Below are 22,317 nucleotides of genomic sequence, written 5' to 3'. Positions count from 1 at the left end.
CTCCTTCCTCAACCGAGTTTATAGCAGACAACCTCCTGCTATCCTCGTTACTGGAAATCGTACAGTGATGGCTGACTTGCGCCTGTATTCAACAAGCTTTGTGAGCAGGAGGTTAAATCCTTCTACCTTTGTCTTATCAGAGGATGATTCGTATGGAGAGCAACCATATATCTACGTCAAATTGGGTTTCAACTCCGTGATCATAACAGATACGGGATGCAATTCGCCTCGAGACAAGACGATCAAACTTACATCACTACGCCAGTTTATCGAAGAATACCCTATTCCATCCTATAACAATCAAAGTCTGAATCCGAACGGCGAGAAACCATATATCATAATCTGCACTCATTGTCATTATGATCATATTCTTGGCCTGCCAGAGTTTCTATCGTCAAACCCTACCATTGTAGCCTCGGAGAATGGTAAATCTTTCATTCTCGAAGATTTGCCGACAAGTTCTCTGTGTAAATACATGAACGTATCGACACCGGATTACAAAGTGTCGCACTGGGCTCGTCAGCTGGAGTACTTCTCGATGCACAACACTCACTTCCGCATCCAGTTCATACAAATCCCAGGCGTAAGCTCGATTGACCATTTCATGTCATCCTCTGCTATGTTCAGTTCTACTTGAATGTTTCATCTACTGCTTCCTCTTTTCTTCCGAAAGTCTTCCTTGATGTGCAATTACTAATTCTCGCTCTTAGCATACACCCGACTCACTTGCCTGGTATGATATTGAAGAACAATATTTGTTTGTTGGGGATACTCTCTACACAAGACACAGATATCCTGTCATATCCGAGCTTCCAGATGAGGCAGATCAAAACCCTAGTTTGCCTTCTACCCAAGCCGCGATAATTTTTCCGGAAGAGGGAGGGAATTGGATTCAATACATGACATCACTAAACCTACTCTCATCTTTTGCAAAGCATCGGAATTCCGAACTTAGTCGGCAACATGAATCGAACGAGACAGCGGCACCGAGAGTACGACTTGCTTGTGGCCACTTGACATATGCAGTGGATGCGGAGGAGATGATTCTCGAGGTACAGGCGTTGTTCTGGAGGATCATTTCGGGAAAAGTTGCAGTGAAAAGGACTGAAGTAAAAAGAGGGGTCATACATGACTATTGGTTGGAGAGTGATGAGTCTAAATACGGAGTTATGGCACCTCGTCATCTCGCCGAGGAGGCGAGAATACACTTTCAACCCAAGCAATGAGCAGCCACCAGCGAACTATCTGAAGTATTGGTTTTCAGCCTCAATGTCTTGGTCTTGATGTGATCTCGATCTCAGCTATTACAAGGGCAGTTCTCTAGCTGCAGAATTCGCTACATCGATTCGCGATCCATGCAAGCCATCAAAGGCTTGGACAGGGGAACCTTGAAATATCATTCTTGACCGCTACAATGCATGCAATTCCAAGGAACAATTGACGTCCAAAATGAAATGCATTTGACATTGACATGTCCGCACCACAGAAACACGTGCTTTATATCCTTTGGTACTCTTCTGATACGCAAGGCATGAAACACATCCGAAACAAACGTTGATTGAAACGTTGCATTGCCTTTATATATCCGGGCTACGTTCCCGTAGGTCATATGGTACTAAGAGCATTGCATACATCTAATTCATTTACGCATTTTCCAAAAGCTCCTTCATCCCATGTGTCCAAAAATCGGCTATCTACCCAATTCCACAAGATCTGAACATAATAGACAATAAATACATCAGATGAGACATGCATTTATATGCTACGAACCCGCATGCCCAAGATCGGAAAGGCGCAGTACCCCTCCACCAAAATGAAAGGCTTGGAAGGCACGTGAGATACTCGTGCAATGGTCTGGTGGATGTGCTGTCACGGAAAGGTGCAGATTCCAAGGGTACGAAAACCGCTCGGATAGGTACAGAGGTACTGAAGTTGTGAGAGACGGGATGGCTATAGAGATGAGAGTCGGAGAATTGTATCTCTAATAGCGATGCTGTGAGGTTATATTTTGATCTTCGTGCGCCAAATAGAGAGAATGTCTGGATGTATAGGTAAGGCGAGGGAAATATAGGGGCATAAAACTAGCTGAAATATACAGGGTTCGACCAATCAGTTGTACCTTGGCGCCACTTCCCTAGCTGTCAGAAGGAAGAAGAAAGTACACATCGGACCGTTGCACAAGAAGAACAAACGCCGAACTGCTAACTCATTTGGTCCATCCGGACAGTTCCGATCGGTTATGCTTTCCGCTCGCACACTAGAAGGTGTCAATTAATCTATCATATGAAGCGATTAGCTAGCGCATGTGAATAGGGGTTATTTGGGGGAAGATAAGCATTTGAGTGAGTATCTGATCTTGTCACAAGCATTGGTGAAGCTTTCGGTACTTCATCAAGATGGCTCATGCCATTAACCCTTCTGTGTCATCTTCTACGACCATTGCTCCTCATTATTCCCCATTCCATCTGAACACCAGCTCATTTCCTATACACATCTTCATCATCATGGCGAAACAAACCCAAACCTAGCCTCCACGCCTTGGTGGCTTTCACAAAGCTTATTGAATTATCAATGAACGTTGTACAAACCATCAAATCACATCCTAACTACATCGGCCCAGAAACCCATTTCAATATTCTCCCCTACAAAAATGCCACCGACAAAGCTGTCGTATAACCCGATATGCACACCACAATGCAGAATCCATGAAGTGGTTTCTACTATTGTTCTCACCGTGGTACTGCATATACTTTGCAGTAATCAGTACTTTTATCATTTTGAGTTGCTGTTATATGCGTATGTGACTTGGGATTGCGTCCCTAGAGTAGCTTGTATAAAGTTTATCTCCAATTGTTTGTGTTAAAGACCTGCTAGTCAGATTATTGTTTTCTTCTAGGTATGCTATTTTAGAAACAACTTCGCTACCTTTTTCGTTTTCTGTTAAGAATTCTCTTTTCTGCAATATCATTTCGGCATCGCCTACTTTCCCGCGGCAGGTCAATTTGTTTGCTACAGAAGACCTGTCATCCTACAACATCTAGCAATCACTCATACTGAAATCCTATCTGAAACTTCCTGGTAGAGAACCAGCGGCATCTAGTATCCGTTGGTCGATCTCAGTGGCACATTTATACTCCACACTTTCCACTCCACTCGGTTAGAAAGAGCTATTAAAGCTAACATTTTGTGAATCAAACAATCTTGTCTCAAGCTCCCAGACGATGATCGATGAAAGGAGAGAGATACTGTGATTCGTTCATCCACTGGCTCTTGGAAATTTTGAATCGAATAAATCACAGTGGAGTTAATTGAAAGTTAAATGGTAATTCACTTACACTGAATCATCTGTACGGAAACCAAGCCCCATACCGACCCAGTATCTAAGATCAGCCTGTATTAGCATAGCCCAGGCTATGAGACTGAGTCTTTGAAGTTTTTGGGCTGCAAAAGTCTTTCTACGGCCCCGGACAGATATAAAAGAAACAATATTTCCTTCAACTTCCTCCCCATATCCCGCAACCCAACAAATAACAACGCTCTCTCAAATATGCCCTTCACAAAAGAAAGGGTCTACGACCCCGAAATCGCCCAAGCCCACACCACCACCTCCTCAGACCAAGACCTCCCCCTCAACTCCAAAGAGACCGCCATCCACAGCTCATCCCTCCAAGAAGGGAGTACCTGGTACGCCAAAGCCCATCACTATGCCAGTCGTTTCGGCGTCGAATCCCGCGGTATCGAACGCGTTCCCAGCGATGAACGCAGTACTGCCGGTATGAGCCAGATTGGCACATTATGGTTATCGGCCAACTTGGTCGTGTCCTCTTTTGCGATCGGAGCATTGAGCTATCCGGTTTTTCATCTGGGGTTTGTGGATACGGTGCTGATTATTTTGTTTGTGAATTTGCTGGGGGTGATACCAGTTGCCTTTTTTTCAATGTTTGGACCGAGGTTTGGGTTGAGACAGATGGTCTTGAGTAGGTTTTATTTTGGATGGTATGGGGTTAAGATTAGTGAGTTGTCTCCACTTTCTCTCAACGCATCGTATTGTGAGTTTCGGTCATTGGATCATACTAATATCTCTAGTTGCAATCTTCAACTGTCTTGCATGTATTGGCTGGTCTGCCGTGAACGTCATAGTCGGCGCGCAACTCTTCAACGCGGTTAACCCTCGCATGCCAGGCTGGGCGGGAATAATTGTCATCGCAGCAGCTACTTTCATCATAACCCTTTTTGGCTACAAAATCGTACACACTTATGAACGCTACTCCTGGATCCCCTGTCTTATAATCTTCCTCATAGTACTTGGTGAATTTGCCCACAGTGGTAACTTCATCAACACTCCCATGGGCATAGGCAAATCCGAAACAGGAGCCTGTCTCTCCTTCGCGGCGAGCATCTTTGGTTTTTCAACGGGCTGGACAAGCTATGCCGCAGATTACACCGTATATCAACCTATCAACCGCAGTCGGAAATCCATCTTTCTCTGGACATTTACCGGGTTGATATTTCCGCTCCTATTTACTGAAATTTTGGGCGCCGCTGTGGCTACGGCAATGGCTAGTAACGGAGGAGACAACGTCTTCATGAGCAACTACATCAATTCAGGGATCGGAGGACTTCTTTCCTCAGTCCTCGTCCCCCCACTTGGAAGATTCGGACAATTTTGCATCGTTATCCTCGCTCTCTCTATCATCGCAAACAACTGTCCGAACATCTATTCCGTGTCTCTCTCCCTGCAAGTTCTTTCCTCGGCCACTGCACGCGTACCGCGTTTCTTTTGGACCTTCATCGGAACAATCATCTATTGCGCAATTGCCATTCCCGGGTACGGAAATTTTGCATCGATCCTGGAGAATTTCATGCTCGTGATAGCTTACTGGCTAGCGATATATGAGGGAATCGCACTCTCGGAGCATATTTTCTTCAAGAAGGGATTCCAAGGATATCGACCCGAGAATCACATGGATGCCAGTCGGTTACCGCCGGGGATGGCCGCGATGACGGCTTTTCTTTTTGGGGTTATGGGCGCAGTGCTGGGTATGGCGCAGGTGTGGTTCACGGGGCCGATTGGGAAGTTTTGTGGTGTGGAGTATGGAGGGGATGTAGGATTTGAGTTGGCTTTTGCGTTTTCGTCAATTTCGTATTGTGGGTTGAGGTGGTTGGAGATTAAGAGGTTTGGGAGATAGGTGAGATGGCAGATCTAGGGCTAGATATGTCTGGCTGGGTTGGATGTATAGTGTATGACATGACATGACGTGATTTAGGACATGTTGGCGGATGCTTTGTTTATGGGAACTATTATGGCGACAGGCTTATTCTAAAAGATATCAGGTTAAGGGTTGGCGGGCGGCGAGATTTATGAAAGCATGTATTCATACGTATAAAAGGAAAGCAAAGGAAAGCAAGCAATAGAAAGCGAGTATTAAATGTTTATGCGACTGACCTTTACTGGTCCTAACAGCCAAATTTGGGTATCTATCTTTGTGTGCGTAGAAATTATGCGAGCAATCTCTATCATGCACTGCAATCTCGTGAATCCTACATCACCGCTCCGGCTTCAATGAACTTCCTGGTTCAACCACGCCGTATCACAGATAACTACCCTTCTGAAATCGACTGCCAAAATCTGCCGCCTTATTCAACAATTCTTTCTTCTTTGCATGTCCCAATCGTCCTCCCAATGCCATATCCTTTTCTCTATCAAAACCTCTCTTACTTGGGTCATCCTCTTCCTCCTTCTTTCCCTTTCCTCCTACCACGCTCCCTTCCGCATGTGCTTCGTATAGAGATTTCCCTCTATTCTTAGCGTTGTACTCCCTAACTCTCCTATCTGTCTCTTCAGCCGCCCTACTCTCAGCTTTTGTACGCGCAGATCCATTGCTAGTAGAAGCAGTTGATTCTTGACGTCCCAAGACCGCATCTTCGAGCCGTTGACGCTTTTCTTCGGGAGTTTCGGTCCAGATAGCAGATACACCGGTCTTCTCAGCCGGTGCTTTGGAACCCTTGCCTCCCGCAAATTTGCGCGCTTTCAGTTTGGTAGGATCAATCTTGGTGGTCCAGTCGGAGGAAGTGGGAGGGGCAAGCATCCATTCTGGACGTTGGGGTTTTGCGGGCTCGTTTGATTTAGCGGCCGCGGCCTGTGCTTCACGCGCCTGCTGAGATTCGAGAGCGATGGCCGCAGCGCTACCTGCTGTAGGAGGGAGGGAAGGACCATAGTCTGAGTCGCTGTCAGAATCTGAATTTGCTGGATATGAAGGTCGTTCTGAGAGGGAAGCGGGTGGAGGGGCGGGCCCTAAAACACGTTTTGGTGGTGGGGAAGGCTTTCGTTGATTAGGAATTGAAGGTCCATAAGAGTCGTCATCATCTGAACTTGCGATTTCGAGTTCATCTGGGTTTTTGGAAGGTAGAGAAGGACCTGCAATGCGTGAGGTGGGTTTCGGTGGTGCGGAAGGTCCTATGACTCTTCGTGGTGGAGATTGAGATTTCTTAAAGTTGGATGTTTGAATTGGTGGGCCGAAGTCATCGTCGTCGCTGCTTTCCAGATTGACTTCATCTGGATTTGTTGAAGGTGGCAGAGAGGGACCAAGAACTCGTGGTGGAGCTGCAGCTTGTATTTTGCGCGGTGGTGAATTAGGTAGCTCAGAATCGTCAATCGAGCGCTTTCGCTTTTGAAGATGGGGAGGTAGCTCGGGGCCTACGGAAGGCATGATGGCATTCAGTATTTCTTGAATTATGAAATGTCGAGTATGATTAAAAGTGTATGTTGTGGAAAGATGATGTGAGGATGGTTAACTTCAATATTTATGTAACCACGATCCAATTGGATAATTATTTCCGAGCCGTGCCACACAGTCTGAGAAGCTTGCGTGCCTGAGCGATTATCTTCACGAATCAATCAGGACTTAATTCATCACTTGCAGTTGGTTCGGCTTGTCCTGTGAATGCTTGACTTTGCTTTGTATTAGAGATTAACCGTCGCGAGTGCAGTAATATAATTGTCGCCGGTTGTAAGCGACTTGTCCTATCACAAGCTTGAAGCCATTACATAGGTAGTCTCAAACACCACCTTAGAGCTTGCCAGTTCATTCAACACAATTACGATAACATTTCGCAAAGGATCAAATCACGACGCTTCTAGAATAGTTTTTCACTAAATGTTGGTCTGAGAAGCTAGGTCTGCGAGAGTCCACGGACTGCGGCGCAAACAACTTAAGCTGTGGAATGATGCGCCAGAGCAGGTAGTCTTGATGACCCCTCCTTCGGAAAACAGTAGTGGTGCGGAGGAAGATACGGTTGATGGGCAGGATGTCCTCGAAAATGGATTCGCGGATACACCACAGGACGTCGACGCAGATGATGTGGAGCATTTGGTTGGAGGTCGAATAGCTGAGCTGCTACAAGAAGAGAGAGATGAGGGCATCTTGACGCCGCAGAAGTTGGGGAATGGTACAAAGTACAAGCAGCCTCAAGATATTGAGAACGCATCCGAGGATGGATCTGTGGGAGCACCTCCTCGGAGGATCAGTAGTCCCATAGACTCAGTCCTATCTATTCCAGACGATTCTCCCTCTGTCCAGGTAGGATAAGTCATGAACGCAACAGAAGATGGCTAATATTTGATAGGGTTCAATTTTGTCTTCTCCTGCTGGAAGTGGTATATTACCATCAGTCGCATCAAGGCCGGGCCTCGATAGTCCTACTCCATCATTTCGACCATTCGACCGCCGGTTCTCTTCGCGTCTTTCCATATCATCCTTAAATGTTCCTCGCTCCAGTTCGCCTGGTTTCATGAGACCACATTCGCGGCAGGTTTCAATTAATAGCCAGATGCTACAAGATGCAGGAGATACAGATACGCCGTCTCCACCTTGGGAGGTTGTGCGGTGGACAAAATTGAAGAAACTTAGCGGGCAAGCATTTTCTGAAGTTGGCAAGCGTAATTTTGGCACAACAACATGTATAGCAGTATCTGCATCTATAGTGCTAGGCACATCGAAAGGAGTAATCTTAATTTTTGACTACCATCAAAATCTCAAATCTATAATTGGACCGGGTACTAAGGGTAAGCATTCAAGATTCAATATTTGTGTTCTAGCTCTATGACTGACCACCCTAGCTGTTGAATCCGGCGCCGTAACTTCTATTGCCATATCTGCTGATCACCTTGTGGTTGCTGGTGGTCATGCCAATGGTAGCATTTTCACGTGGGAAACTGCAAGACCAGCCCGCCCATTTCTTCATATTCCATCACTCGAACCCTTCCAATTAGCGAACCGCAGTGCCGATGGGCATGCTCCTAACATTGCGATTCGACATCTGGGATTCTTGGGCACTAGACATACCGCACTTGTGTCAGCAGATGATCGCGGAATGGCCTTTTCTCATCTGGCAACAAGAGGTATGGGTGCTGTTGGACGGACAGTCCGGACCACCAGGATACTCGGTCGATATCCTAACGATATCGGCACTTCTGGGAAGCCTCGGAAACCAAGCACGGTCTTGGCGTTCTCGCCTCTCCCGCTTGGAAATGTAGAAAAAGGAACTGATACCCTAGGTTTGACTGCTATGTTGACTCCTTATCTCCTCGTAATTGTATCCACAACTCCAATCGCTCAAACTCAGCACAAAGCAGCTCGACCAAAAGAGGTTGCTGCCCACAGCGCTATGAGCGGTTGCCTCGCATGGTTTCCTGCAGTAAAACTGAAGGTTCCAGATCCTGAGGATGGTAGCCAGAGTTCTAAAGTCAAGCTGGTATATTGTTGGTCCAATATTTTGACTGTGCTGGATGTGGAAGAAACACCATCTGACAACAAAGATAAACCACCAACTCTATCCTTCAAACCTCGTAGTCGCTGGAGGGCGGAAGAAGCTATTGTTGCCGTGCAGTGGCTTAGTCGGTCCGTTCTCACAGTATTAACGATTACACAACGCCTGATAATTTTGGAAGACGTAAGTATGCGAATGACTGAAGCATTTGACTTAGTGCACAAACATATCTTCCACCAGGATTTGTTTTCTGAACAACTGCATACCTTAGTGGAGCAATTGGACGAAGAGGATCCATCTATGCATGGTGTTGTTGCAGATGCATTTTACATGAGCTTTAAAGCTTACAAGAGTCGAATGTTTCTCCTTGGCTTCAATGATGTATCAATAGGAACACTGTCAAACTGGGCGGACCGACTTATCTCATTGATGGAAGATGGTGATTACATTGGTGCCATTCAATTGGCGACATCTTATTATACTGGCGATGCAGATAAGTTGACTATTGGGCTACCGGAGGATACTACATTACGACATTCTATGGTACAAGACAAATTGGTCGAGATCATGACTGCTTCTCTCAAATTTGCTTTCGGTCAGCGACAAAGATACCCGGCTGCTACAGATGACCATTTGAAGCAATTGGCTGAAGCTTGCTTCGAAGCATCTCTCAGCATCAACGATATTGATTTCCTCTTCGGTGAGGCTTTTGAATGGTACGAGGATGGAGGCTCGGAGGGTATTTTTCTCGAGGTTCTAGAACAGTACATATTGGAACAACGCATTACCACAGTACCACCTACTGTGGTTAAATCTATGGTTTCCTACTTCGTTAGCAAAGGCTTTGAAAGTCGCCTAGAAGAGATGATTTGCCAAATGGAGACCGCAACATTAGATATCGACGAGGTCACTACCCTTTGCAAGCAACACAATCTTTACGATGCCCTTATATACGTTTGGAACCAAGCATTGCACGATTACATAACTCCTCTCATTGATCTTCTCACATTATTGGTGCCCTTAGTTCAAAATGGCGAATCGTTCCACGATGGGAAAGTGATGGAAGATCCCATCTTTGGTGTTAATGCATTGAAGATGTTTCCATACATGTCATATACGTTTACAGGTCGAATTTACCCTACGGGCGGTCAACTTGAGGATCAAGAAGCTATGAACGCTAAAGCTGAGCTCTACTGGTTTCTCTTCTCAGGAAAAACAATTTCTTGGCCAAGAGGGAATACTAAACCATTTTTAACAAAACCAAATGAGGGAATCGAGCCTTCTTTCCCTTACTTGAGAATGGTTCTCAAATTTGATGCACCAAGCTTTCTCAGTGCTTTGAACGAGGCATTTGAGGACTCTTTTCTGAATGATACGCCAGATCGTGCTGTCAATGGTGGCTCAAATCGTGATATGTCGGAGGAGCATGTATTTGGGCTTTCCGTCAACAGACAATATATCGTCACAATACTCCTAGAGGTGATGAACGCCAACGAATTTGCATCGGAAGATACTATCTATTTGGATATGTTCATCGCTCGGAATTTACCGAAGTTTCCTCAGTATTTATTGCTCTCTGGGACATCTCTGCATAAAGTCTTGACAGGTTTATGTAATTATCCTGGTGAGGACCTTGCAGATGATGCTCAACTCAGTGCAGAATACCTACTCTCAGTATACCATCCAACTGATCTAGCCTCCTTAATGCCTTTATTTCAAAAGGCAGGTTTTTATCGAGTTCTAAAGAGCATATACAAGTCAGACAAACAATATAGCCAACTCGTTCAGGCATACTTTGATGATCCTGAGGACCGAGAAAAGATATTTGATTGTATAGCTGACTGCCTGAGACCTCGTTCTGGATTAACCAAGCGACAGGTTCGAGAGGTACATAAAGTTATTGAGAAGCATGCAAGTGATCTGGTCGGGCTCAATGCTAAAAAGGCTGCCTTGACGATCCAGAACTATGCTCCTACTCTCCACGAAAAGATGTTGGCCTCCCTTCCCGAGCTTTCAGAGGTACAGTACATCTATCTGCATAGTATTATGGAAACAGCAACTGGACAAGAAGAGGGCCCCAAACGTTCATTCCCTAGCGAATTTACCGAGCAATATGTTCAGCTTATGTGCAAATATGACGCTCAACATGTGGTGGATTACGTTGAATTGGTGCAATCATCTGATCTCCGACTTGAGAAAGTCTTACCTTACATGGAAGAGAGTGGCGTTGTCGATGCTGCTGTGGTTTTGATGGCTCGCGAAGGTCAAATTAGAGCTGGTATGGATCGACTAATAGAACATCTAAGGATATTAGAGGCTACTCTGACAGGTATTCTATCCGGATCGGCTGGCGCTAACGGATCCATGAATGCAAGCGAGGCTGTGGAAAATGCACTCACTGCGCTTCAGAAATATATTAGTGTGGGAATTTGGTTATGTCAACGCCAAACGTCGACGCAATCAAACCATGTAAATGGAACTCCTAATAAACGAAAGTCTTCTGTAAAATCTGAACTTCTTCCCGAAGAGGTGCTTTGGTTAGATCTTATAGATATTGCAGTACAAATTACCCGCACACTGTCTCCAGGCCTGGAGGATGCAAAAGCATTCACAGCAGATCAAGCGGATTGTGAGAAGCTCACCACTCAACTCCGTACTCTTGTCCAGCGAACTTTCACAGCTCTTCTAACCTCAACATCAACGCCAACATCCTTCGGCGAAAACTTATCTTTCTTGCGTATTTTACGAGCATTCTTGACGAAGGCATCAATTTCATCTCCAAACCTTAGTGATCTGCGCGCCGTGCTTGCTTCAGTATTTTCAGCGTATGCTTATGAGGAGAGTATTCTGAGCTTAGCGAATCGATTACTCGACAAAGATCTCTTCGTCAATGTGCAATCGGTTACCAATCTTCGTCAAAGAGGATGGAGGCCACGAGGCTCCACTTGTGAGGGCTGTGGTCGAAGGGTATGGGGGCCTGGTGTTTCGGGTGGTGTGTTTTCTCAGTGGGAAGAACGGCAAGAGTTGGAAGAACAGGAGCGACAGAACAGGCGAATGCTTTTGAGCGGAGGCGCTCCTGAACGAGGAAAGGGGATAGCTCCAGCTAGAAGTGACGGTTTACCAAAGTTTGATGAGGATAGTAGTGGAAATAGGAATGGCAAAGGCAAAGGAAAGAACATAGATGAAGAATCAGCAAAAGGGCCTGGAGATGGATTGAATGGTCAACAGGGTGGCAATGATTATAATGATGACAAGGGTCAGCAGGAGTTAGGACCACTAGTGGTGTTCGCTTGTAGACATATTTATCACCGGGCTTGTTTGGAGGCAATACAAACTGATGATAATGCGTCAAGGCATGGAATTCATGATGGAAGGGAATTCGGGTGTCCTATAGATGGGTAGTAATAGGAATATATTAATGGTATTTGTTGTGTAATATCTTAAATGATTCGCAAATCCTTCCCAAATCTTGGCTTTGCCCGTGAAATCCACAATTTCATCACAATAAAGTCCTTCCATACAGACGCCGTATCATAAGTCCGTAGAGCCACAAGTATTCATGAAGCAAACCGTTATTGATGCGAGGCTCTTTGACTTCACTCAACTTAAAAATATTCAAGCACTTTGCTTCGTATTCTCCACCGCGGTACGGAAACGTCAAAATTTTCCGGACCAGCCACACCTTTATTTCTAGCCACGCTGCAACTACTAGTACACTGGTACCTGAAGCTAATTTAGATGACTAAGCGGGAAGAAACGAATCATGTCCTTGGTTGATATTGATAGAAAGGATGATCACTGAGGTATTTTTGTATGGAAATTAGCAGGTGAGACCATAAACCGGAGGATCTTGGTCGTATTCCAAGCCACCAAATATATGTGCTGATGTTAGTATAAGGTTCTGGTTCGGACATCGTGCTTTCGACGTATCCTACTCTTCTTGTCTCACATTTCCTACTTGCTCTGAAGTTGTGATTTCAAAGCTACTCGCGAGTCACAATCAATATTCATCAAATAAACACCCTAGGACTCAAACGAAGTCTTGGTGTTGGATACGTCTCTGTAACACCGCATGAAACTCGAAAGCCGGGTGTTGAAATTACCGTGTAAAAGAGACCCAAGCACCGCCTCGTTGGATTTGGGTACTTCTGGAGTACTTCTCTAGAGCAGGAAGTCCTGAGTCTTGGTTTTGATCCTTTCTTAAATTAATTCATACAACCAAACGATAGCGGACAGACGGGAGATATTATAGAGCGATACCATATCATACATTGTGATTTCAAGGACGAGATAATTGGGATATTAATCGAAAAATGGACGGCGACTGGTCAATAATTATGGAGCGGGCGGCCAACGAGACTACACTTGAGTGTGATAGATTTGGCAATTGTTTTGAGAGTGATGATGTTCCTTTTTGGCTCACTAAGGTTTGTTTCTTGGTTGAAAAAGAAAGTTGTGCTATATACTAATGATGTTCAATAGAAGGGACAAATAATCAGATGGTCAGTCTTCTGGGGACTGTTCTTCATTTTCATGATATGGATTATTGGTGGATATTGGCATGCGAAGAGAAGATTAAGAAAGGGCTTGAAACCATTGGCATATCATAGGGTATGGAGCCTTCATCAGACTGTACGAAAGGGCAATGCTAACAATGAGTAGTGGATGTTAAACAGACGACAACGAGCACAATATGACCCAGCCTACCAGACTCCCAACGTATACTACAACCAATTTCCACCGGCAGGGGGACAATATGGCATGCATCCTATGCCACCGCCAATGTACGATCCGAATGCACCATTGCCACCCACATATCAACCACCTGCTGGAGCGACTAAAGTTGATCCGTCACAATGGAGATCAGAACCAACAAGACGTCCAGCCGATGATGGTGGAGAGTCTGCTCCCGATTATGAGGCGCCTTCTGGCCCTCCTCCAAATCTCCAAACAAACAATACTGGCGCGAGCAATAATCCATTTCGAGGTTAGTCGCAAAGGGATGTTTAATGAATGTTAGTGTTTTGGTATGCTTAATACGGCCGGTGAAGGGATTAGAATTGAAGAGGGATCAGCTTTCATGAGAAATTATTGTGAATAAATGTACTATCCGGAATAGAACAATAGAAGACGCTGAAATTCAAACATATTATTACTCATTACATAGTCTTACACACCACTAAGTGAAGCATTGGACACTATCCGAGGTCCATAGCATCAGAATCATCTTGTATAGCCTCCACACTCATGTCTTCTATGTCAGCATCCTCTCCAATAATACTATTTGTATAGGCACGATCTTGTACAACTTCACCCACCGTTCCATCTGCCCCTCTCTCCTCCAGCCTTGCCTTTTCGTCCCACTTAGCTCTAGCCTTCTCCCTCGCCTCCAGGAATGCCTTCCGCACCAAATCTTGTTCCTCGGGCACACTGTGATTTCTCGGAACAGCTGTATCGTATAAGATGAGTTGATTGTTCATACCGGCTAACTGTCCATCTTTGTTGGCGAGAATTTGAGGTGGAATTCGTGTCTCTCGCAGATGTTTGGATATGTCGGGGAGAAATATTAGCCGTCCATCATCGGAGGCGTCACTGTCTGATAGCTCGTCGTCAAGATTGTAGATATAGACTTTGTGTTTGGAGTCGTCCAGTTGCATCACATCATCTGCATCTTGCTGTTGTGTCCTTTTTGGTTTTACGGGTTTATGATTGCTGGCAGTAAATGTAGAGCTGGTGGTCGGTAGATCTGAGCTTAAGGTGGGTTGCTCAACTGGAACGTAGAGTTTCTGGCCATTGCGCTCTAGAATATTGTTAGCTTGTGAACCTCATGCATTTGAATAGAGATAGTATAAATAATGTAGGGTATTTACCAAGATTAAGCAAGCTCAGCCGTTTGGAGAGTCGTTCATTGTCTTGTGTTTCTGCCTTTCTCTTCCTAATACCTGTCGCTTGATCCATCTTAACGGCCCATCCCTCCCCTAATCACAAAGCTTCTTTTCTGTTACTTAACGTGTGCACGATAAAATAAATCTCAGTCTGTATGAACAGAAGAATAATTGTCAATTGAAAATCTTTCTTTTCTAAGGGAATTTATATTCTTATAGAATTGAGCGAATGAATGCGTTGCGTGGAAGATCGAATCTGAACGTCGCAAGAGTTCCAGGTCCACTGAGTCACTGCTCGAGAATATTCTACGAGCCGGAGACGACGCGACTTTCTTTGTTCAACTCGCGCACCACCTCGATAAGTTCTTACAACACAACCTTGTATCGCAAATTTTCCGGGACGTCGAGAATTATGGCGAGCTCTCAAGATACCACTAAATGGACGGCCCCGGTGGTCAGGAAACAATTCTTGAGCTTTTTTGAGAAGAATGCTCATTCTGTTGGTAAGTGGCGGGGTAATTCTTTTTGGTGAAGGGGGGTTCTCTGGGGAATTCCAACCACGATTTTTTCCCTGAACGGGCCTGTACTTCTTCTGCAGCCATGGCGCTCGTCTGCGATTGTTCGAAACGTCTATTCAAGCCATTTTTCTAACAAAATGCAGTACCATCGTCTTCTGTGGTCCCTCACAATGATCCCACTCTCCTCTTTACGAATGCTGGTATGAACCAGTTCAAGCCGATTTTCCTCGGCACGGTGGGCAAGACCGATGATATGGCACAGTTGAAGAGAGCGGTGGATACACAGAAGGTAGATGATTGTGTTGCTGCCGTTATCGTAGGGTTGCGCTAACGGGTTGTAGTGTATTCGTGCTGGAGGAAAACATAACGTAGGGCTATATGACTCCGGGCTGGAAAGTATATGATCTGATGGTTTATAGGATCTCGATGATGTTGGAAAAGACAGTTATCATCATGTAAGTTGACACTTTGATATGCTACATTTGAGCAGCTCTAACATGTGAGTCATAGACCTTCTTCGAGATGTTGGGAAATTGGTCGTTTGGCGATTACTTCAAGGCAGATGCTATTGGAATGGCATGGGAGTTGCTCACAAAGGTCTACGGGTTAGATTCAGATCGCTTATACGTCACATATTTCGAAGGAGATGCAGAGAATAATGTACCAGCAGATACTGAGGCCAAAAACTTATGGTTGAAGGCTGGAGTCAAGGAGGATCACATCTTGACAGGAAACATGAAAGATAATTTCTGGGAAATGGGAGAGACAGGACCATGTGGACCTTGTAGTGAAATCCATTACGACAGAATCGGGGGAGGGCGCAATGCTGCTCACCTTGTTAATCAAGATGACCCCAACGTATTGGAGATCTGGAACATCGTATTTATCCAATTCGATCGCCAGAAGGATAGATCTTTGAAGACTCTGCCAGCTAAGCATATTGATACTGGTATGGGTTACGAACGTTTAGTTTCGGTGTTGCAAGACAAATCATCGAATTACGACACAGATGTGTTCTCGCCATTATTCGCCAAGATTCAAGAGGTTACAAATGCCAGACCTTATACCGACAAATATGGAAAGGATGATACTGATGGGATTGATACTGCTTATCGTGTTGTTGCTGACCATATTCGCTTACTTACTTTCGCTATTTCAGATGGAGGTGTTCCCAACAACGAGGGACGTGGTTATGTTGTTCGTCGGGTCTTGAGAAGAGGATCTCGTTATGCTCGAAAATACTTTAATGCTGAAATTGGCAGCTTTTTCTCCAAGATTTTGCCAGCTCTTGTTGAACAAATGGGCGAGCAATTTCCCGAAATTGTGAAAAAGCAACAAGATGTGAAGGAAATCTTAGATGAAGAGGAAGAGGCTTTCGCTAGAACATTAGATCGTGGTGAGAAGATGTTCGAGAAATATGCCGCTCAAGCCATCAAGACGAACACCAAGAAGCTTTCTGGTGCAGATGTATGGAGATTATACGACACCTTTGGTTTTCCAGAAGATTTGACCAAGATCATGGCGGAAGAACGTGGTCTTGAGACAGATGAAGGAGAAATCGAAATTGCAAAGGAGAAGGCAAGGGAGGCCAGTAAATCCGTTAAGGAAGCTGCCCACACTTTCGCCAAATTGGACGTTCATCAAATTGCCGAGCTCGACAACATGGGTATTCCTCGACCCAATGATGATGCTAAGTTTTCAAAGGGCGATTCAACTGGCAAGATCCAACTCATTTATGATGGCAAGAACTTCCTTAAGAGCACCGCGGATTTGCCTAATGATAAGCCATTTGGTATTCTGTTAGATAAGACAAACTTCTACGCTGAACAAGGTGGGCAAGTTTTCGATACCGGAAAAATCATAATTGATGGTGTTGCGGAATTTAAAGTCCTTGATACTCAAGCATATGGTGGATACATTGTTCACAATGGTTACATGGACTATGGAGACTTCAAGGCTGGTGATGAAGTTATTTGCGAATACGACGAATTAAGGAGACAACCTATCCGCAATAACCATACCGGTACCCACATCCTCAATCATGCATTGAGGGAGCACTTAGGTGAAGATATCAACCAAAAGGGATCACTTGTTGACCAAGAGAAATTACGATTTGATTTCTCGCATAAAGCTCAAGTCACACTACCTGAACTCAAGAAGGTTGAAGATTCTGCAAATTCTTACATTAAGCAAAATTGCAAAATTTACTCGAAAGACGTTGATCTTGATATCGCAAAGGGCATTGAAGGTGTACGTGCTGTCTTCGGCGAAACATACCCAAACCCCGTCCGAGTGGTCTCTGTTGGTGTCGAAGTTGACGTTCTGCTTGCCGAACCTAAGAATCCAGAATGGCGAAAGGTCAGTGTTGAATTCTGCGGTGGAACTCATGTCGACCAAACCGGCATTATCAAGGACCTCGTTATTGTCGAGGAGAGCGGTATTGCTAAAGGAATCCGAAGAATCATTGCTTATACTGGTGATGCCGCGCATGAGGTACAAAGAATTGCCATGGAATTTGGCAAACGTATCGCAGCTTTGGATGCTATGCCTCACGGCGTCGAGAAGGAACAAGAGGTCAAATCAACACAGAATGACTTGAACCACCTCACTATTTCCGTACTTGCTAAGGAGGACCTAAAGAAGAAATTCACTAAGGTTCAAAAGGATGTTCTTGATGAGCAAAAGAAGAAGCAAAAGGCCGAATCCAAGACTGCTTTGGATACTGTTACTGCTTATTTTGCTGATTCAAAGAACAAAGACAGCACCGCGTATATCGCACAATTGCCAATCTCTGCAAATTCCAAGGCTATTGCTGATGTCATGAACCATTTCAAGTCCAAGGCAAAGGATAAGACGGTTTATCTTTTTGGGGGAAGTGCTAGTGAAGGTGCTGTTGTGCACGGAGTATATGTCGGTACAGTAAGTGTAAAACGTCTTTTCTATCTCCAGAAAGTCACTAACACTGCATAGGATGCTGCTTCTAAGGGCGTGAGTGCGGAGCAATGGGCCGCAGCAGTCTCTGAGGTTGTAGGAGGTCGATCCGGTGGCAAGGAGCCAACTCGCACTGGTCAAGGTACTAACCCTGATAAAATTGAGGATGCAGTGGCTGTTGCCGAGAAATGGTTTGCCGAGAAGTTGAAGCTTTGAGAATTATACCCCGGCCCAACAGGATTATCTTAGAGCAGAAGCTACTTTTTTTTTAACATTTAGACGTCAGTCTGGTTTTTAGGAGCAAAGTACTACTTGCAGTGGCTCGTCTCAAGTAAATATTGTATTTTGAGCATCGATCTCGATTAGTTGACCAATGACGAAGTATGGGTGAGCCAATGAGTTTGACTCTAATCCACCAGTTCTTCGTTACACTGCTTAGGCTATGTGATTTCCGTGATTTCTCTTTCACAAGGAGGAGCTATAAGTTGGTTCTCGTGTGCTTTATCGTTCAGCTTCGTTGCGTTCTGATTCACAAGAGCGTTTGGTTTCTTTTTTTCGATGTTCATATCGAGAATTTCCCGGGTATGATCAACGATATGGATAGGGCAGCCATTTAACTCTCAGCCTCATAATCAAGAAGAGGAGGGGCAACTACCAAGCAGGTGTCCAGATACGCCTTCCATTTTTGAATTCAGAGAATTTCCTTTGAAACAGCTACCCCCCCCCCCCCCCCCCCAAATCTTTCACAGCTAGTCCAGTCAATATGAACACTTCTGGTTGTTCGAGACATTTTCACTGCTCATTAATCCATGTACACTTAACTACTTGTTTGCTTATCGCTTTGCAGTATTTGCAGCTCGCGATAATGGACGATCATAATGGTATCTCTTACGACGAGTATGACAATACTCAAAACAATTACACATACTTTCCACCAGGCTACATACCGCCAAATAATCCACCTTCTCAAGATAGCTACTCGGATCCCCAATCACAACAACCCTCACAACCTCGATTTCTAGAATTTCCTCAACAGCAACCTCTTGAAGAAGGGCAGGAAAGTCCTGGTCAACGCAATTGTCTTACAAGTGAAATGCGACATCAGCCGCAAGCATTTATCCAACAACAATTACCATTACCGTCTCAATACCTAATGACACAACCACCGTCAAGGCCCCAATCATATTCATCGCCTCCGATCCAGTCTTCTCAACTCCAATAAATACCCCAATGGCAGCTATTGCCTCTATTAGAAGATCCCATTGGTCTTAATTTCATGGATCCCTTCAGTGCTCAATCTCAATTCTCACTGCGAAGCCATTCACAACTGCCCACGGATTTCTCCTCGGGTTCAAGGCAAAATTCTGAGATGTCGGCCTTGTCCCAAGTCGAAGAATCTGAACAAGTCATTGTGGCAAACGCATTTAGAGCCCAGGTGTCCCCGCAGAATGATACGACGGGTCAAGAGACACGTCGGTTGTCCGAATCGCACTTAGGCAGCACCGAAACTATAGAAAATGACACAAACAGAAATATGGTATCTACTTTTCGAGATCGTCTTCTTTCACGCAACTACTTTTTAATTCGTTGGGACAGAGACCTGGAACAAGTTGTCGCGGGACTCACTCATACAGCTCTTAATGACGTATATGTTGCCATCAGCCAACTGTGGCCCGCACTTTCAAAGTCTGACATTGACCATGCATATTCGATGTTAGTTTCTATGCAAAATCAAGACCCTTCGATGGCCTCGAGATCATTTGGGTATCTTCTTGAGAATCGACTCACCCGGCTTCTGCAACACCTTGGCTGCGACTTATATCGGGTTTGCAGTGTTTGCGAAGATCTGATGTCAATATATAACAAAAGAATGTCTAAAATTGCGGATCGCTTTGAGCTCCATGCTCTAGTGAGCCGCATCTGCTCTGCCGGAAAGAAAGTAGTATTTATGTCCAGGGGTGGAGGCAGGAACAGTAATAGGATTCACAAAAGCTATTTTTATTGCCCGGTGGAAACAAAGGAACAGAATCAAGTCTATGCTCCTCTAAAAATTCCGATTTATATACATAACATCTCACAATCTTTTGGTGTGGCAAATCACGGGGAACGTTTGGAAATTGTAGGACACGCTTCCAACGATCCAGACGATCAACTATTGCAAGTGGTGATGGAAGACTTGTCGTGCAAGGCAAATGACATGGTTTTTATGAGATACAATGCATATCAAAATGCAAATACGACCATGGACGGTATCTTGGTGGTGGATATCAACACAGGGGTGGCGATATTTCCAACGTTATATTCCGCAGATGGAACAAGGTACACAGTCAATTCACACACGAACCTGACACATATTTTGGCAGGCGAGTTTGTAGAAGATGCTTCTTAGAGAAGTCATCGAGAAAGACAATCGTACGTCAGTGTCGTTGGCTTTGAATCTGGAGTGTGGTAGTATAGTCTCAAGGTTGGTAGATTCATAGAAATACCTGGAGTCAATCGTTAAATGAATCTCTCGCTGATTTATGTCAAGTACCGAAATGGAGGTGGATTCTCCATCAGTGTGTATGTGATGTGATTGCCATGAAGTGCCATAAACACCCGGCAGATATAATTTTCAAAGCACAGTCACAATACAACGCCTAAATGATTAGACGTACGAGTTGTGCAGAGTGAGTTCTCAATTTGAATTTTTTGAAATACATGATGAAGTCTACTTCATCGACACTCAAAGGACGACAGAGGAAGGTAAATAGCTCTTCGAATGGGGAGTGCATTTTTGATCTAATCCGTAAGATTCCTTCTCAACCTTATTTTCGAAGATTCGATCTCGGTGTTGAGTTCGCGTGCGAAGATCCAAACGTATATTGGATGTCAAGAAACGCTAGAAACATACATGAAACCCAAATAAACTATTGGTTGGTAGATCCTTTCCAAGACTGTCCTCTTGGTATCCCTCTAACCATACATACATCAAAGTTCCATCCTCCTCTTCTTTTCCCTGGAACAACTCGTCTTGTCCCTTGAGCTACTCGAATTCGTCCTCGTCCTACATCTTCCCCTCTCCACATCCTCGTCTCCTATAATGCACTGCTCACAACGACTGTCGCTATAACTTCCAAACCCAGGACCGGACTCTTCACCGCCCTGTCTTTGTTGCATTCCTCCACTTCCACAGTGGCATTTTCTACCATTGCTTATGATGTCCGATCTTTCCGAACCCGTTGAGTCAGCACGATCCCGAGATTCGGGACGCCAATCTGATGGTGCGGATGTGGGTGTGAAGTTTCGTGATTGGTGTAGCGATGACGAGGAGGATGTTTCATTTCCATTCATGATGAGTTGGTTGAGAGAAAAGGGATTGAAGTTTGGACTCGAGGATTCAGAGTTTGAGAGAGACATTGCGGTGGGTGAGTTGAAAGGGGTGTCTGGGACGTTGTCTGGAGAGTGAGATACGTCTAGACGGGTATAATCGCGGTGTTGTTTATTGGTAGGATCGAGGTAGGGGTTGTGCTTTCGAGGGAAATTCATGATTTTTATGATGTTTGAAAGAGTGCTTTTGGAGAGATTAGGTAATGTAGGAAAAGAAAGATCCAAAAAATTGTTTCGAGTTTCGAGGAGCAGTAGTTGGTATTAGATATATGATGTGATTTCTTGTTTTGCTCTTATATTAGAACCGTTTGACGATGTGCATGAGATGGGATGGAAACTATGAGCAAGTGGTGCGACAAGATTGAGAAGAAACGGGGATCTAGACATGGCATTGATCTTCTTGTTTATTGCTGATCGAATTTGGTGTTTCGATATGATTGGGATTTCGAAAATCAGGGCATCATTCACAGGGATATCATTGTCTGGGGTGCTGGGGTGAGCATAATGTATAGGGCTGTGTAAGCTCGGCTTTGATTCCTGTCTCCACGCTGTCTCCACAATTAACACGCGTAAATGGACCATGTGGGGAGATTGAGAAGATTTATAGAGATCGCATGGAAGATCGAGGGGAAGTGAATGAGTTGGAATATATGGACTGTTGAATTCTAGAAGGGCTAGAATTGGGTATTGTCATTGAAAGTTACTCCTTTGAATTAGGTATGGCAGCAGAGAATACGAGGTTAAGAATAAACAACTTTCCTCTTCCCTCTTTCCTATGTCAAGAAACTCTGCTGACCGGCTTTCCCGGAAAAGACACGAGAATTGAGTTTCATCTAACTATGCAT

The 22,317-nt window shown here is 44.7% G+C and overlaps 10 protein-coding genes across 11 annotated transcripts; 7 read left to right on the top strand and 3 right to left on the bottom strand.

The window, feature by feature from the left end:
* The first annotated feature begins 15 nt into the window (after window positions 1–15).
* BCIN_05g03060 (hypothetical protein) lies at window positions 16–1,419 on the top strand. The gene is made up of 2 exons (XM_001559922.2): window positions 16–583; window positions 711–1,419. Exons 1-2 carry the CDS (start codon window positions 68–70, stop codon window positions 1,224–1,226), a joined length of 1,032 nt encoding a protein of 343 aa, XP_001559972.1. The 5' UTR covers window positions 16–67; the 3' UTR covers window positions 1,227–1,419.
* A 1,741-nt stretch (window positions 1,420–3,160) lies between these two features.
* Window positions 3,161–5,411, top strand: BCIN_05g03050 (hypothetical protein). The gene is made up of 2 exons (XM_001559924.2): window positions 3,161–4,013; window positions 4,087–5,411. Exons 1-2 carry the CDS (start codon window positions 3,548–3,550, stop codon window positions 5,187–5,189), a joined length of 1,569 nt encoding a protein of 522 aa, XP_001559974.1. The 5' UTR covers window positions 3,161–3,547; the 3' UTR covers window positions 5,190–5,411.
* A 76-nt stretch (window positions 5,412–5,487) lies between these two features.
* Window positions 5,488–6,874, bottom strand: BCIN_05g03040 (hypothetical protein). The gene has a single exon (XM_001559925.2). The coding sequence runs from the start codon at window positions 6,708–6,710 to the stop codon at window positions 5,592–5,594; it is 1,119 nt and encodes a 372-aa protein (XP_001559975.1). The 5' UTR covers window positions 6,711–6,874; the 3' UTR covers window positions 5,488–5,591.
* Window positions 6,875–6,891: 17 nt separating this feature from the next.
* On the top strand, window positions 6,892–12,444 carry Bcvps8. Its single transcript, XM_024692943.1, has 3 exons — window positions 6,892–7,580; window positions 7,627–8,065; window positions 8,120–12,444. Exons 1-3 carry the CDS (start codon window positions 7,251–7,253, stop codon window positions 12,169–12,171), a joined length of 4,821 nt encoding a protein of 1,606 aa, XP_024548725.1. The 5' UTR covers window positions 6,892–7,250; the 3' UTR covers window positions 12,172–12,444.
* A 151-nt stretch (window positions 12,445–12,595) lies between these two features.
* BCIN_05g03020 (hypothetical protein) lies at window positions 12,596–13,906 on the top strand. Its single transcript, XM_001559927.2, has 3 exons — window positions 12,596–13,196; window positions 13,252–13,380; window positions 13,432–13,906. Exons 1-3 carry the CDS (start codon window positions 13,083–13,085, stop codon window positions 13,759–13,761), a joined length of 573 nt encoding a protein of 190 aa, XP_001559977.1. The 5' UTR covers window positions 12,596–13,082; the 3' UTR covers window positions 13,762–13,906.
* A 3-nt stretch (window positions 13,907–13,909) lies between these two features.
* Window positions 13,910–14,930, bottom strand: BCIN_05g03010 (hypothetical protein). The gene is made up of 2 exons (XM_024692942.1): window positions 14,640–14,930; window positions 13,910–14,569 (listed from the first exon to the last, which is right to left on the bottom strand). The coding sequence occupies exons 1-2, from the start codon at window positions 14,725–14,727 to the stop codon at window positions 13,968–13,970; spliced, it is 690 nt and encodes a 229-aa protein (XP_024548724.1). The 5' UTR covers window positions 14,728–14,930; the 3' UTR covers window positions 13,910–13,967.
* A 21-nt stretch (window positions 14,931–14,951) lies between these two features.
* Window positions 14,952–18,816, top strand: Bcala1. Its single transcript, XM_024692941.1, has 6 exons — window positions 14,952–15,157; window positions 15,316–15,461; window positions 15,514–15,540; window positions 15,592–15,627; window positions 15,683–18,091; window positions 18,143–18,816. The coding sequence occupies exons 1-6, from the start codon at window positions 15,067–15,069 to the stop codon at window positions 18,317–18,319; spliced, it is 2,886 nt and encodes a 961-aa protein (XP_024548723.1). The 5' UTR covers window positions 14,952–15,066; the 3' UTR covers window positions 18,320–18,816.
* A 35-nt stretch (window positions 18,817–18,851) lies between these two features.
* BCIN_05g02990 (hypothetical protein) lies at window positions 18,852–19,412 on the top strand. The gene has a single exon (XM_024692940.1). It carries the CDS (start codon window positions 18,969–18,971, stop codon window positions 19,323–19,325), a length of 357 nt encoding a protein of 118 aa, XP_024548722.1. The 5' UTR covers window positions 18,852–18,968; the 3' UTR covers window positions 19,326–19,412.
* A 26-nt stretch (window positions 19,413–19,438) lies between these two features.
* BCIN_05g02980 (hypothetical protein) lies at window positions 19,439–20,727 on the top strand. 2 transcript variants are annotated; one of them, XM_024692939.1, is made up of 2 exons: window positions 19,439–20,567; window positions 20,634–20,727. In XM_024692939.1, exon 1 carries the CDS (start codon window positions 19,473–19,475, stop codon window positions 20,490–20,492), a length of 1,020 nt encoding a protein of 339 aa, XP_024548721.1. In that variant the 5' UTR covers window positions 19,439–19,472; the 3' UTR covers window positions 20,493–20,567; window positions 20,634–20,727. The 2 variants fall into 2 exon arrangements, with proteins under 2 accessions (XP_024548721.1, XP_024548720.1); XM_024692938.1 differs by having other exon boundaries at window positions 19,439–20,727.
* Window positions 20,728–20,743: 16 nt separating this feature from the next.
* On the bottom strand, window positions 20,744–22,278 carry BCIN_05g02970 (hypothetical protein). The gene has a single exon (XM_001559931.2). The coding sequence runs from the start codon at window positions 21,629–21,631 to the stop codon at window positions 21,074–21,076; it is 558 nt and encodes a 185-aa protein (XP_001559981.1). The 5' UTR covers window positions 21,632–22,278; the 3' UTR covers window positions 20,744–21,073.
* Between the last annotated feature and the right edge of the window lie 39 nt (window positions 22,279–22,317).

The sequence above is a fragment of the Botrytis cinerea genome, chromosome 5 (assembly GCF_000143535.2).
Source record: "Botrytis cinerea B05.10 chromosome 5, complete sequence".
NCBI lineage: Eukaryota > Fungi > Ascomycota > Leotiomycetes > Helotiales > Sclerotiniaceae > Botrytis > Botrytis cinerea.
Note: the sequence above shows the minus strand (reverse complement) of the source record. Positions and strands in the feature narration are given on the sequence as shown.